The 16,514-nt window shown below is 41.2% G+C and overlaps 1 protein-coding gene across 1 annotated transcript; it reads left to right on the forward strand.

The window, feature by feature from the left end:
- The first annotated feature begins 4,842 nt into the window (after positions 1–4,842).
- LOC109912329 lies at positions 4,843–12,669 on the forward strand. Its single transcript, XM_048605325.1, has 4 exons — positions 4,843–4,855; positions 6,642–6,770; positions 7,332–7,601; positions 11,569–12,669. The coding sequence occupies exons 1-4, from the start codon at positions 4,843–4,845 to the stop codon at positions 12,231–12,233; spliced, it is 1,077 nt and encodes a 358-aa protein (XP_048461282.1). The 3' UTR covers positions 12,234–12,669.
- Positions 12,670–16,514: the final 3,845 nt, after the last annotated feature.

Raw genomic sequence — 16,514 nt, forward strand, 5'->3', positions numbered from 1 at the left:
TTCTGCGTCAAAAAGTTGCCCCTTAGGTCACTTTTAAATCTTTCCTCTCTCACCTTAAACCTATGCCCTCTAGTTTTGGACTCTGCTATGCTAGGGAATACCCTTGGCTATTCATTCTATCTCTGCTCATCATGATTTTGAACAAATGAACAAATGAAAAAGTATAGCACTGGAACAGGCCCTTTGGCCCTCCAAGCCTATGCTGACCATCATGCCCTAATTAATCTAAAAACAAGCCTGCCATTTATCGAACTGTATCCTTCTATTCCCTCCCTATTCATGTACCTACTAGGTGCCTTTTAAATGTCTTCAAATGGTACCCACTTCCATTACCTCTTCTGGTAGTGCATTCCAGGCTGCTACAGCTCTCTGTGTGAAAAACTTCCCTCGCACATCTCCCTTAAACTTTCCCCCTCTGACCTTGAACCTGTGCCCCCTGGTAATTGAAACTTCAACCCTGAGAAAAAGCTTCTGATTATCCACCCTATCTATGCCTCTCATAATTTTGTAGACCTCTGTCAGGTCTCCTCTCAGCTGCCGTCTTTCCAGTGAAAACAATCCTCGTCTTTTTAACTGTTCCTCATAGTTAATGATATGTTAATGCCCTAGAGACCAGGCAGCATCCTGGTGAGAGATAGTAGGAACTGCAGGTGCTGGAGAATCTGAGATAACAAGGTGTAGAGCTGGATGAACAGTTGGATGCAGGCCAAGCAGCATCAGAGGAGCAGGAAGGCTGACTTTTCGGGCCTAGACCCATCTTCAGAAATGGCGGGTCTAGGCCCGGAACATCAGCCTTCCTGCGCCTCTGATGCTGCTTGGCATCCTGGTGAACCTTCTCTGTACTGTCTCTAAAGCTTCCATATCCTTCTGGTAGTGTGGTGATCAAAACTGCACACAATACTCCAAATGCGGTCTAATAAGGGTTTTATATAGCTGCAACATGTTTTGCCAACTCTTGCTTTCTTTTCTTCTGGCTTTTGTATGTTGTGTCTGTTGTTCGTTGATTGTAGAATGACTTGGTGGTTCTACATGTACTACAGAGTCTGAAAATTGACTAAGATCTTTCACCAGATAATGTTCTATTTTAATAGGTGTTCCAGTTCCACAGTTCTTACATTTGAGGATACGAGAGCTGCTCGCCATTTTATTTATGCGGTCATTTCCCACCAGCTGAATTTGGGAACATTTCCTTCTCAAAGATTCCATTTTTTGCTTCCTTTTATTGAAATCCCTGTCATCGTGAAATGTAGCTTCTCTTTATCACATGGATTTTCAAACAAAAGCAATTCATAAATAAGAAATATAACTTTTATATCAGTTTTTGAACATGGGTTTGTTGCATGCATCATTGTTTGTATATTGGGCTAAATCTTATAGTGGCTTGAATGACTAGCTACGATGAGATTTGTGGACAATCAGTCAAGAAATCTGGCAAAGTCTATTTCGATGTCAGGAGCAAGTCACTCAACTTCTATGCTTTTGATGGTGGCACAATGAGTTTCTAACTAGGCAGAGGCGAGTTGCCAATAAAGAGAGATTATGCTTGTTAAATGTCTTGTTGACAGCTTAATTCATCTCATTAATTTTTAGCTTCCTATCTTACCAAACTCACCAGACAAACTGGACCTTGAGATAACTTGACATGGAATTCAGAGCCGATACCTGTGAATTCAGCTTACCCCTTCCACTGAAGAACCTCCATGTTGAATATTGGACACCAACATCCTAAGTTATACTTTATGGGCACAGCAGCACACATGCCATATGCACAGACATTGGCATCCAGTGTGTGCCAGTCTATAAAAATCTTCATAGCTCATCTCCAATCCATTTACGTGATGCTTCTGCACTTCAGTGCTGCACTTTGGGCGGTACTGGCAACTATCATTTCATTACTGCAGTAGGGTCACAGTGCACACAGAGCCACAGCCAGCTCATGGACTGGACCAGGCTGCATTTCCAGGCTCTTTATTTGCTGTCACAGCATAAGACCATAAGATACAGGAGCAGAATTAGACCATTCAGCTCCCCAAGTCTGCTCAACCATTCGATCATGGTTGATACCAATCCCATTCTCCTGCCTCCTTCTGTAACCCTTGATCCCCTTACTAATCAAGAACTATCTATCTCTGTTGACTTCACCTTCCTTTATTGCCAGCCTGGTTGCAGGTCACTCATTCCTGATGATTTGCCAGCTGCTGATTCTAACACCTACTCGTGTCCATGAAATGTGCAGTACCATTATCTGAGTAGTATGTAGCTGTGTCAGAACAAATTACAGGGCTTTTTCATCAGTGATAAGCTGTTGCTCTCTTTCCGCCTTTTGGGGCTCTTGTGGTTTCTTGGCCCTCTTCAGAAACTGAGAATCTCTCCTCAGGTTTACATGCATCATTAATGCCTTTATTGCTGCATCAATCATCATGGAATCCTCACCAGGTCCTGATGCTTACTTTACAATAAATTACATTGCAACAATATTTTGGCACAGCTTCCCTTTAAGGCATAGCTTGCCTTTAAAAGGAGCAGCTTAGCTGTACATGTGCGAAGGCAATGCTGCCACCCTCCCTCCACAAACCTATTGATGCATCCAATATTTACATTTGGCTCAAAAGCCCTCAAAATAATTTAGCTTCACATCAAGGCTTTATCATCACTTTTTTATTGTATTGTGATCCTGAGGTCTGGACAAAGTAAATCATCCCATGTTGTTGGCAGACACATCTAGATTTATACATTTTGTTTATGCTGTAAAATTGTGTACTTCTTCCCCAATACCAAATTTTCTCTGCTGCGTTTCTGTTGATTTGTTAGCATTAAAATTGCCGCAGTTCTGATTGCCTCTGATAGCTAGAACTCTGCCAATTTCCAACTTAAACATACTCAAATACTGAGTCTTCCTGTAGGGTACAGAATTATTTTTTTCTTTATTAATTTACAGGATGAGGGCATCGCTGGCTAGGCAGCATTTATTGCCCCTCCCTAATTGCCCAGAGGGCAGTTGAGAGTCAACCACATTGCTGTGGGTCTGGAGTCACATGTAGGCCAGACGAGGTAAGAACAGCAGTTTCCTTCCCTGAAGGACACTCGTGAACCAGATGGGTTTTTCCAACAATCGACAATGGATCCATGGTGATCATTAAATTCTTAATTCCAGTTATTTTATTGAATTCAAATTCCACCATCTGCCATGGCAGGATTCGAACCCTGGTCCCCAGAATGTTATCTGAATTAATAGTCTCACGATAATACTACTAGGCCATCACCTGCCTTATGACGTTCCAAAGGTCACAATCTTCTGAGTAAAATAACTCCTTCTTATTTCATACCTAGGTGGCATCTATCTTATTTTAAACTGTGGCCCCCGGCTTTAGATGCCCTGAGATGAAACATCTTACCTGCATCCACCATCTGTATTCCTTTAAATATTTTGTAGATTTCAATGAGATCACCTCTCATTCTTTGAAAGTCAAGAGAACACAGATCCAGTTTGCCCAATCTTTCTTCATGGGAGAGTTCTGCTAATCTGCAAACAGATCTGATGAATCTTTGTTCCAGCTTCTAAGGCAATAGTATCTTTCCTAACATAAAGAGACCAAAACTGCAGAAGGACAAAACTAACAACCCAGTGAAATGGCCAGCTTCCACAAATCTACCTCCTTGGCCTCTGAGGAGGAGAGTACAAAGGCCTCTGAGGAAGCATCCATGAGGTTAGAAAGCACGGGAACACAATCTGATGAGCAGCTCACTGCAACAGCTTGGCAGCTGACTGCGGAAATAAATGCCCCAGTCTGCTGACATTAAAGGACTACAGGAGACCAGGCACCTGCTCAGCTCCAGTTGGGAGAAGACTCTGTAATATCGGCAATCAAGTACTTTGTCCCAATGCACAGGCAGGAACAGGAGCGGCAGTCAGGCATGTGGGACACAATGGCCCTTCTGGTCAGAAGATGAATCAGTGCAGTGAGTCATGCAACCATCTGGTTATATCTCCTTGGACTGGTTAGTGACTGCTATGGAGAGTCAGATCCAGCATTGTCAGGGTCTGCTGGAAAGGCTCCTGTACTGCAGTACCCTAGCCATAGGTCCTTGTGAGCAATTGGGGGAGCAGAGAAACTGTTGAACATTCCAGGTGATGCTTCCTGACAAGGACACAGGGCAGTACCAGGAGTCACTAAGACAGAGGAAGAAAAACACAGCTCCCTCATAAATCTCCAATCACCACACTCCAGAGGTGACTAGGCCATCCATCTTGACTCTGCTTGATGGTCAATTTAGAGATACGTGTGACAATGCACATTTCGTTATTTAATACTTTATTTTGTAACTGCCACTGCTTTCCCTTACTTCTGGTTGTTTGTCTCCCTGTGTTGTCCTGAATGTAACTGTTCCAGCCTGAGGTATAACTTCATGGCCACTCACAATATACCACAAATCGGTCTGTGGTATTAGCCTGTTGCAACATCTGGAAGCAGAAGGAGCTATACATATAAAGGACAATGGGTCATGCTGACACCATTGTTACTTGCCCTACAACATGCCTATTCCATTCATGGCCTCAGTACCCAAAGGTTTTGTGTGAATTAATTTTTCAGTGATGTCTGAGACAGGGAAGAGCACAACAAACAATGGGGCAATGCATTTAGGTGGCCAGGGATTAGTGATCCCACAGGTCTATGTCCTATACAATTTTTGAGTCTGTGTGTAATGTTCTTTTCCTTTAAATACCCTCACATCAGTGAGTCTTGCAACACCCTCCCTCACTGGTTGAAATACCCAGCCTACTCACTCTGATTGTGGTTGCAGCTATTTTCTTGCCCTCGCGAACATTTGATATCTAGCATGATGGGAAGAGATGGTGAGTTTTCCTAGGTTAATGACTTCCGCCTTCCACCTTTAATTTTTGTGAGCTCCCAAATTATCAAGACCCCTTGTCCCTCATTCTCATAGGCTTCACACCTTCCCTGGTCCCACTCAACCTATGTACATTAGCCTGGGCCTGCACACTTTTCCCTCTTAGCCCCTGGCATATCAGGTGACCATGCCAAGTGTAGTTATACACTGTTACCCCTTTGAAGCCAGGTACTCCTTACCGTGAACAAATCTCCCTTCCAAATTACCCCAATTCATCCACTCTTTACTATATCCCTCCACTTGCACATACTGTTGCCCCATTTCACAATTGTCATCCACCCCACCTGCAGCCAAAGAATAACTTGCCAAATATTTTTCCTGCAACAACGGACTGCTTCATACCCTCAGCTTGACAACTGCCTGTTCTTTAATTTCCATGGATAGACCCAATGTCCGTGGTACATTCCCTTGAGTGACATGACCTGACAGTCCCAGACAAGACGTGCCCACACCCCTGACTGGTGTCTCTCTTTGTCCCTGACTATGTTCACTCTATCCACTGGACTGGCTGCTATGGAGCCACAGAACAGATTGTGCCTCACAGGTAGTAGGAACTGCAGATGCTGGAAAATCAGAGATAACAAGGTGTAGAGCTGGATGAACACAGCAGGCCAAGCAGCATCATAGGACCAGGAAGGCTGACGTTTCGGGCCTAGACAAGTGCTCCTGTTCTTCCTCCCACCTATCCCCTCCTCCCACCTCAAGCCGCACCCCCATTTCCTACCTACTAACCTCATCCCGCCCCCTTGACCTGTCCGTCCTCCCTGGACTGACCTATCTCCTCCCTACCTCCCCACCTACACTCACCTTTACTGGCTCCATTCCCGCCTCTTTGACCTGTCTGTTTCCTTTCCACCTATCTTCTCCTCTATCCATCTTCTATCTGCCTCCCCCTCTCTCCCTATTTATTTCAGAACCCCCTTCCCCTCCCCCATTTCTGATGAAGGGTCTAGGCCCGAAACGTCAGCCTTCCTGCTCCTGCTTGGCTTACTGAGTTCATCCAGCTCTACACCTTGTTATCTCAGATTGTGCCTCATGCTCTGGTTTGTAGAGGTGTGGATCCCTGACTGAGAACACTCAACATTTGATATCTGACGCTGGCCAAAAAACCTGGAATGGTATTGGAGGCTGCCCTTGACTCACTCTGCCAGGTCTACCTAATTGACATGTTCTTTCATTGACTTCAGTGAGGACTACTCCCCTAAGTCGCCAGAGTTTCAGAGGATCATAGGGATCTTACTAGTCTTACTGGAGTGGTGTGTATTAACATTGTTGTTGTTAGGGTTGGAAGAAGCATGAATGGCTTGTAAGGTTCTGCATGACAACATGTTAGTGAAGGAAGGGTTGAAGAAGGTGAGCGGAGAATGGTTAGTACAGTTGTATTAGCCAACAGTTCATTTCCCATATCATTATGGTATAAATATTTATTGTGGCTAACAAAATGTTTCTTGCCATCTTTTTAAGAGGGCATAAGTTTAAGGAGAGGAGCAAGTGATTTACAGGAGATCTAAGCAAAGATTTTTTGACCCAGAGGGTGGTGGAGGCGGGTACTTTTGCAATATCTAAGATCTGGATGTGTACTTAAAATACCTTAGGCCATGCACTAAGTACAAGTAAATGGGATTAGTGTAGTTCGGTGTTTGTCAGTATAGATATGGTGAGCCAAAGAGACCGATTCTATGCTGTATGACTCTATGACTCTATAGCTGCTTCTTCTCTGCCAAATGCAGGTTTTGAAGACTGCTTCAACCCATTTTTGCTAGGTGTACTACTGACAAGTAGAGAAGCAAAAGACTGGAATTCCTCATTGCACAGTTTGGGGAGCAGTGAGGCAGCCCCAGGACTAATTTCAACAGAGGGTAATGTAAATGCAGTTAATAAACAAAAGCCATGGGAAAGTAAAGATTCTGCAAAACTCTTTCTAGCTCTTTAAATTTAGTTTTCTCTCGTTTTCCTAATCATTGACGGAGTATCATTTGGAAACTTGCAGGATGAATAAAATACAGACATCACTGTATGAATAAGAATGAACAATTATAGCATATATTAAATGGCCGCTGATATATGAGGGAAAATAAATAGGATGAAATTGATCTGAACAGTATTGCAAAACAAATGTTAGTGGAACAGCAGCCATTGCACACAACACCTGTGTTTCTTTTCTATTGAAATCAATTATGTTAATCAAAATTACATGTTAAAATGATTTCAAGTGACAAAGTATTTTGTGGGTTTGTTGTTCTCAGCACCAGATACTTTCAGCTTTCAATCTTTCACTTTAAGTATTTATTTATAATTTTCAAGCCCAAAATAATTCCATTCAAACTGTCCAAAAATATCAACAAAAAATAACTATCCGTTACCAATAAGGTCTATTTCTCCTTATTAATCATATGTAATATACTTGTGTTTTATGATAGTTGAAGAAACATCACCTGATCTGACTATTGTCACAGAAGAACAGAATGAAGTCATTGAAACTATTAAGGATACTGAGGATGTAATCAGCTGTAATAACATGTCTACTTCTAGTATGGACAGCTGTTTTGAAGCAAATACTGTGTCAAAAGTTATAAATGAAAGTTCCCATGAATCCTCACAGCAATCACACACTCAAGAATTGGAAGATATGCAAGAAACTCTGGGAGATGAAGACAAAATACACATGGATTGTCATCGCTCTGAAGAAGGTAAGATAATGAGTAGTTGAAGTAAACCCTGAAACAGACAAGTCTGTTACAGAGAACAATAACAGTGTAAATTGTATTTTTCTCAACAATGTTGAACAAAAATTTATGTATTTCCAATGGAGAGATATTTTTTATAAATTCTTCAAAAAACAGTGTTGGCAAAGAAGGGACTATATTGCAATATAGGAATCATTTCAAAAAGGAATTAACCGCTAGTTTTTTTTAAATTTGGCTGATCATAGGATCTTGCTGATCATAGGAGCCGGGATCGGTTAAACAGCCCTTTGAGCCTCCTCCGCCATTCAAGATCATGGCTAATTACCTTCTCAACATCCTATTCCTATATTACTCCCATATTCTCTGATGTCTTTAATAATTATAAATTTGACAATGTCCGGCTTGAACTTACTTAATGACTGGGCTTTTGTAGCCCTCTAGGATTAGAGATTCCAAAGATTCACCAAAGAAGTTCCTGTCCATCTCAGCCAAAATGGCTGACTTTTACTCTGAAGGTATATCCACCTGGTTCTAGATTCCACAGACTCTGTTTATCCCTTTAAGAATTTTGTATGTTTCTACAAAATCACCTCTCTTTATTCTAAACTCAAGAGAATACAGCCCAGTCTTTTCAATCTCTCCTCATAGGACTTCCACTATCCCAGGAATCAGTCTGTTAAACCCTGGCTGTACTTGGCACATATATCCTTCCTGAGGCAAGAGTGCTACGCATAATACTCCAGATGCAGTCTCATCAATATTCTATATAATTCAAGAAAGCTTTATTTGCATCTGCAACTTAGTCCTCTACCAAAGTGGATAACCTCACTCATCCACACGATAGTTCATCTGCCATGCTCTTGCCCACTTGCTCAGTCTATCTAACTCCCTTAGAAGCTACTTTGCATTAACTAACAATTCATATTCCCCAAAGTTTTGTATTATCTGCAAACATGGAAATATTACAATTGGCCTCCAAATCCAGATCCTATATCCGTTCTTCCAATCAGAGATCAGCTGTCATGAATACACTGAATCCTTATGAGCAGCTCTTCCCCACCTCCTTCTCCTTTTGCTAATCCCTCTTAAATGTTGATTACCCTTTAATCTTCAGTTACCAATCTTGGTCACTCTGTAGGCACATAATAGCAATTAAATCATATCCTTTTAATTTGTAGTGGCAGCATCAATTTATCTATCTTGTTAGGAATGCTGCCTGCATTCAGATAGAGTGGTTTTAAGTCTGCCTTTTTAACACTATTCTGTTATTTGACTCTGTTTGATGCCAGGAATTGTTTCTTCTGCTTTCCACATTTATTTACATCTATTGTACTTCACATTCTTTCTGAATTTCCTGTTAGGATCCCATCACATTGTTTAAAAAATCTTCCCCAACATCCCTCACAAATCTCTGACAAGCATATTAGTCATGTCCTGCTAAGTTGTAACTTTTCCCCTTTTACAATTTCCAGTGCCCCAGAAATTTAACGCTCTCTCTCCTGCACCATTTTTACAGCCATGTTCGTTCACTCAATCTTCTAAATTTTATCCTCATATTCATTAGCACACGGTACTGGGAGAAATCCCAAGGTTACTGCCTTAGATTTTTAATAGCTTGCCTAATTTCTACTGAAAGGACTTCATGCTTCTTTTTATCTCTGTCATTTATGCCAATGTAGACCATGAGCTCTCATTCTTAACCATTTCCTAAAAGAAAGTCCTGTGGCTGCTTTTTAACATGTTTAATCCTGGCATCAAGGAAGAAACACACCATCCTTGAGTCACATGTTTGACTACAGGAATACCTGCATGTTCCTCTAACTATCAAATCATCTACCATTAATGCCATTTCAGTCTTCTCCCCCTCACTTTGTGCAGCTGAGCCACTTGCAAAGCTACAGGCTTCGCTTTTGCTACATTTCTCTAATGAAACATTACCTTCACCAGAATACAAAGTAGAAAACCTGTTAGTGAGAGCATTAAGCCCAAAGGGCTCTTTCAATATGTTTATGATATGTCTAGACCTAGCAGTTACCCATTCCCTCTCTTCTTGCCTAGTCTTAATCTGTGGTGTGGCCTCTTTGTTAAACACCCTATCCATACAGATTTCAGCTTCATGGATCCAGCCAATGCTTGAACAACAAAATTATGAGCTCAAGCTTTTGTAGCTGGAGACATTTTCTATAGATGTTACTACGTAAGACATGTAGAAACACAGAAATTTTACAGCATGGAAAGGAACCCTTCGGAGCATCATGACCAAACCAGACATCAAGTATCTATCTATTCTAGTTTCATGTTCTGACACTTACCCTATGGTTTTGTATGCTATAACATTTTAAGTGTTCATCTTGAAGGCTCCTGCTTGTACCACCCATTTAGGCAGTGAGTTTCAGATACCCATCACTCTCTGGGTTAAAATATTTTTCTTCAAATCCATTCTAAACCTCTCACCCCTTGTCTTAAAATTGTGCCTCCTGGTTATTGACCCCTCTACTAAGGGTAAAAATTTCTCTCTATTCTACCCTCTCTCTGCTCCTCATAACTTTGTTTGCCTCAATCAGGTATCCTCTCAGCCTTCCCTCCTCTAAGGAAAACAATCCTAAACCATCTAGCTTCTCTTCATAGCTGAACCACTCCAGCCCAGGCAACATACTGATAAATCTCCTCTGCACCCCCTTTAGTACAATTACATTCTTCCAAATTGTCACCACTAGAACTGCACACAGTACTCCAGCTGTGGATTAACTAACATTGTATACAGTTCTACCATAATCTCTTTGCTCTTGTTTTCAATGCCTCAACTAATAAAGGCAAGTATCCCACATGCCTTTTTATTTATCTTATTTACTTGTTGTGCTGGCTTCAGGGATCAATAGACATACACACCAAAAATCTCTCTGATCCTGTATAATTTTCTAATCTCATTATTTGTGTGCTCCTTGTCTTGTCAGTCCTCCCAAAATGGCATAATCTACACTTTTCAGGATTAAATTCCATTTGCCCCTGTTCAGCCCATCTGACCAAACTATTTATATCATTCTGTAATCTAAGGGTTTCCTCCTCACTACTTACCACATTACCAATTTTCATATCACTGTGAACATGCCTCTGATATTCATGTCTACACCATTAATGTGCACAATGAACAGCAAGGAACCCAGCATTGACCCCTATGGTACGTCACTGGTCTCAAGCTTCCAGTCACAAAAACATCCTTCAACCAACATCCTTTGTTTGCTGCCAGTAAACCAATTTTGGGTCCAATTTGCCAAATTGCTCTTAAGTGTCTATTACTCCCTAAATGGAAACAGAATTGGCATTCCATGCACAGAGCTGTCTTGCTATTGTCTTGCCATGCCATAAACAAACTTTCAGACTTTAAACTGGTGATAAGACAGCAGAAAGTAAAATTACTCACCAGCTGGCTCCTATGAATCCAGCACTGTCTTTGAATGACTGTTTCAGGGTCCATTTTTCACTTGCTCCTCTTGATGATGCTGATATCCTGGCTCAGGATCCTTATCTCACCCACTCCTTTAGTTATTGCTGTATGCCTGTCTTGACGTCCTTCCCTTGCTTACTTCATTGAATGCTTCTGACTGCCTGTCTCAGTGTCTTCTCTAGCCTGCTCCTCCAGGTACAGCTGATTTCCCGCTCAAAATCCTTGCCTTGTCTGTTCCACTTGGTATCACTGATTGCCTCTCTTAGATTCCTCCTCTTGTCTGCTTTACTTGATGCTGCTATCTGCCTGTCTCTGGGTCCTTTCCTGTTTCTCTAGGTGGTACTGATTGCATTTTGCAGGGTCCTCATCTCTCCTGCTCCTCTAAATGCTGCTGAATTCTTGCAATCCTTCTACTACCCACTCCTTTTGGTGATGATTACTGCCTGACTCAGTTTCCTCCTTGTGATCACTTCAATTCAACAACATTCTCTCTATAATGTATTTAAATTTTGTGTTTTACTGCAGCTGAAGCTACATTACATGATATGACTAGAGTGACAGAAGAACAGAGCATAGTCATTGAAGCTGATAAGGACATAGAGGACACAACAAACTGCAATAACATTGTTATATCTAGCTCAGAGAGCTGTTCTAAAGTAAACTCTGGCTTAGAAGTCATGAATAAAAATCTCCACATGCCCCTACAACGAGCAACCACTTTAAGACTTGTTGATGTGCAAAGGATGCAAGAGGATGAATTAAATATTGGATCAGAAGCCATGTACAAAGGTCTTCAGGAGCCCCTCCAGCGAGCAACCACTCTAAAACATGATGATGTGCAAAGAATACAAGAGGATGCGATAAACACTGAGCCAGAAGCCATGAACAAAAGTCTCCAAGAGCCTCCACAACAAGCAACCACCCCAGAACTTAATGAAATGCAAAGAATACAAGGGGGTGATGACATAAAGCTGCAAAAACAGAACATTAACAAAGAAGGAAACACAAACCAAAGTAGCTTAGACAAAACTACAGAACATGATCAGAACAAAAATAGTGATGAGAAACAGACATTGGAAGCAGAGCTGCAGAAATGTATTGATGATTTGAAAAACCTTAAAATACCCTCTACCTTCTTGAAGAAACAGAGGCACTGGCAAAATGAACTGCTAAAGAAATATGATATGTGAACCTATAAGAAATAAGTTGAATATTGGAATAAGTATGATGTTTAGTTTCCTTGCCAGCTCTCTCCTGGCAGAGATAAAAAATGAAATGTTGATAATGTAAGTATCACTATGTTAAAATCTATCACAATGTTAAGATTATCAAAACAGCTGGACATTACCTATTTAACAATAAGTAGGTTAATAGATGATGCATTAGTATTTTACTTATCATAATTTTCTCACTTATCTCTTAATGTTCACTCACACTTTATGTTCAAATCCAAATGCAAGGTATAAGTGGAAATGTATTCATTCACATGGCTGTAGTCACAGTTTAATTAACTGTACAGATTCCATTCATGTTTAAAATTAGTAAATTAGTAAGGTGGAACTCAGAAAATCCTAGTTTCCTTTCTAATGAGTGGGCTTATCAAGATATAGATGTGATTTTAAGCAAATTGCCAAGACAAGGCAGATGTCATTTCCTTCAGTAATTTATTAAAAATAAAATATTGAAACTTTACTACAAAGCTTTAAATTTATCATTTGAAGATTACTTGTTATTGATAGAATTTAAGCATTTAATGAGCAATGCAATAGGTTAAATATTGAAAGTTTTCAAAAGGATATAAATAGTTTTTTTCTAATTAACAAAAACAAAGTGATACACTTGCTTGGTTTAAATTTTGCTGGTATCTTTGATTGCAACTGGTTGATCACCGAAGTCAAGATCATAAGAACTATTAAAGGTATGAATAAGCCCCTGGTTTATCAAGTTCCATAGTACATTAATTCTACCAGCCAGGAATCCTACACTTTATTACCTACTCTCTATCCTTAGGACCAAAGGCATGATGAAAAGGGGATCGGGAAAGTTGACCCAGGTGCCTGAAGCAGTATTACTTTATTTGACTACTAGTTATTGAAGCTAATAAGGACATAAAGGACTCATCAAGTCCAGGCGTCCCATTCTCACAAAAAGACAGAGTGATGCCCAGAGGCACCTAGCTGGAGGTAGAACCACACACGGGCTGATTGTGACTCAATTTTCTGATCTGTTGAGCTTTACCTTCTGTTTTTGATTGTGAAAAGGGTATCCGTTGACTGCAGCATTCATTCTTGTATGGGCTGAGGGCCTTTGACGGAGGCTGGCATCTGTGAATTGTCCAGAATCTAACATGACCAGACAGCCCTGGGCTAGACGTCCAACTAGTGCTTGCAGATATCACTGGCTACATTAATCCTACTTCTTAAAAATACTGTGAGCAAGCAGGTAGCCACTAAGTGAGTGACCGGCAGATTTCACTATCTGTCCCGTAAGTAGACATGTGGAGTCTACCAATTGTATATACCAGGCTATGGATCCTCCAATAGACACTATTGTTACCTGCAACATCCCTGGGATTCGTCTGTAGTGCCTTAGCTTTATGTTTTATTCACCCATGGAATAGCATTTAAAGCCCATCTCTTGAGAGGGTGGTGGTAAGCTACCCTCTTCAGCCCATGTGCCGTAGGTAGACCCACAATTTTGTTAGATCCGGATGTCCAGGATTTTGACCCAGTAGCACTGAAGGAATTGAATATATTTCCAAGTCAGGATGGTGACTGGTTAGAGGGACAAGTTGAAGGTGCTGGTGCTCCCATGTATCCGCTGCGTTTGACCTTCTGGATGGAAGTGACTATCGGTTTAGAAAGTTGCAATCTCAATGTTTAGATTCCCTGATGGTTGGGGCAACACTTTGCCGATTATGAGAGGTACCAAGCTCTAGTATTTACAATACAGCAGATCCTTTTTCTGTTGAAGATGCTCCACATCTTTCACATCATATCATTTTAACTGATATTTTTGGGACAATAAGATTATATCAGACTATAAGCTCATTGTATCCTAAAGCACTAAAGGAATAGTGATGGTTTCATATTTACGAAGAACATTCTCAGGATGATGGTCAACTCTGGTCTTAATCAGGGAGTGGAATCACTGATGGGACTCATTAGTACAAAACAATATTTTAGAGTTTATATCTAAGAGCACAAGATAACTGAAGAGCTCATTGTATCACAGCTGCTTTAAGTGTTAACCTTAGTCTAGGGTAGGTTTTGTGCAGGCAATGATATATTTGCAGAGATGAGGACATCAGATCAACAGTTGCAAGAAAAACTCAACATTTTATTGTATACATCAGTCAAATACAAAAACTGGTCAACCCTTGAGAATGTTGCAGCAGAAGGTTTTTTCCAAGCTGTGCAAATCATGCTGGTTACTTGCAATTTTAAAGTCTCAAACAAGATCAGTCATTCTGGAAGTTGGTGATTATGTAGTTCTCATTGTCCTGTGAGGCTTTCCAGAGAACTGTTCTATGTTCATCTCTTTGATTGTCTTCATGGCCCATCTCAGGTGCCTAACATTTATCCACCTCCTCAGAGGTTTATTCTCACTCCTATGTCTCTCCTGAACAATACATCTCCCTTTTGATGCCTATGATTGTGGAGAATGCAGAACAACATTCTGATACAGGACATTGCGTCCAAGTATATTGTGTGGTACCACCTTACTGATCCAGCAATTGGAACAGCATCTTCAGTAGGTACATGGTCTGTACAAAATACATCTGATTGAAATATAAGCAACTTTGTATCTCTGTGAAAGACTGAGAATTCCTTAGAGGTGTTATCAGCCTGGTGTAAAGAGGGTTCTGATGAAGGGTCACTGGACCCGAAACGTTAACTTTGATTTTTCTTCACAGATGCCGCCAGACATGCTGAGCTTTTCCAGCAACTTCGGTTTTTGTTTTTGAAAAGTGTCCGTTGACTGCAGCATCCATTCTTGTATGAGCTGAGGGCCTTTGATGGAGGCTGGTATCTGTGACTTGTCCAGAGTCCATAAGTTAAGGAAGCGCCCTTGAGATAGAGTAGAGAGCTGCATATTTGGCTGTCATGGTCACAAATTAATTAAACAAGTAAATGAAATCCATTTTTGTCCAACTTTTCTGGTTGTTGATAGGGTACTCCCGTGGCTATGTAAGTGTAAATAGTTGCATTGTATACCTGTGAGAAACCAATAATCACCGAGAATCCTAATGCCCTAATGCTACTTAACTAGCTGTATCAAGAAGGTTATAAATATGTGGGCTCTGGTGAATATAGCACCAGTGATTTCCTAGATGCACTTATCAGTAGAGTCCAGTGTGAAATTCCACAGAGGTCCCCAGTTACTCCCTGAAATGACTTGCATCCAAAAACAGCTGTACCATTTATGGCTGTTGAAATGAGACACCTCTCCAGTCATTGTGATGGCAAATCCACATCCAGTCACTGGCATTAGTTTGTTATGAGAGCTCAGGACACCCTTCATTATCTTCTGCAATGGGTTTCAGTCATTTGTGGATAGCTGCACTAGGCCAGTAGATCTGCTTCTGCGCCTGAAGTGCACCCCTCTTTGGTGAACCTTGTCTTGCTGCTTCTCCTTCTGGAGGCTGTGAGGGAGTTGGTGGCAGCTTCTGCTCTTGTTGGGTCTGTAGAAGCATTCTCCCTGCTGTCTTCTGTACCAGTTCTATTGCAGTAGCAGCATAACAAGAGGAGCAGCTGCATTAATCTCTCTCATTGTCTCTGCAGTTGCACCAGATCTGTGAGAGCGTTTTGAGAAACGACACAGTCTTCATAGAGGGATGCTTCAGTCATGACATCCTTCTCCACGAAGCTCCTGGTTATATCCTCATACAGGAGAGTGCTGTGTGTTAGCAAAGAAACAACTAGAATGTGCTGCTACCAATTTAGTACTGCTGCTTACATACAGAGGAGAGATTCTCTCCAAGGATTTCAGAACAGCTTGGAGGCACCCAGGACTGCAAGATTTCCATCATCGCTGACAATAACCCTTCTAACACCCATTAGTTATTATACCTAGGCATTAAGATAAAGCTTTCCCTCTCAGCCACAATTTGCTGACTGCCCTTTCTCCTTACTCTGCTACTGCAGCAAAAAAGATTGCTTTCCAAGCCTCTTAGCAAACATACACACTGATATTCTGAGACTGATACACTTCTACAGCCCTGGTGGGTAGCTGGAAAGTCCAGCAAGACATGTGACAGTGACCATGGAGACACTTGCTGTAGTTGTTGAGCTTACATCTAAATTGAAGAGGCGTCAGGTGTATATGAGTCCAGACTGAAGACTGAGAATTCAAATCAACAGGTATCAAAGATAGTAGAAACTGCAGATGCTGGAGAATCTTGAGATAACAAGGTGTAGAGCTGGATGAACACAGCAGGCCAAGCAGCATCAGAGGAGCAGGAAAGCTGA

This window comes from Rhincodon typus, chromosome 14 (assembly GCF_021869965.1).
Source record: "Rhincodon typus isolate 14 chromosome 14, sRhiTyp1.1, whole genome shotgun sequence".
In the NCBI taxonomy this organism is placed as follows: domain Eukaryota; kingdom Metazoa; phylum Chordata; class Chondrichthyes; order Orectolobiformes; family Rhincodontidae; genus Rhincodon; species Rhincodon typus.

Bases quoted from the DNA above. Each gene is read 5' to 3' on its own strand.
- LOC109912329 (XM_048605325.1), top strand. The intron at 6,771-7,331 runs GTAATGTAAATG...GTTTTATGATAG, and splicing joins AGGACTAATTTCAACAGAGG to TTGAAGAAACATCACCTGAT. The intron at 7,602-11,568 runs GTAAGATAATGA...GTTTTACTGCAG, and splicing joins TTGTCATCGCTCTGAAGAAG to CTGAAGCTACATTACATGAT.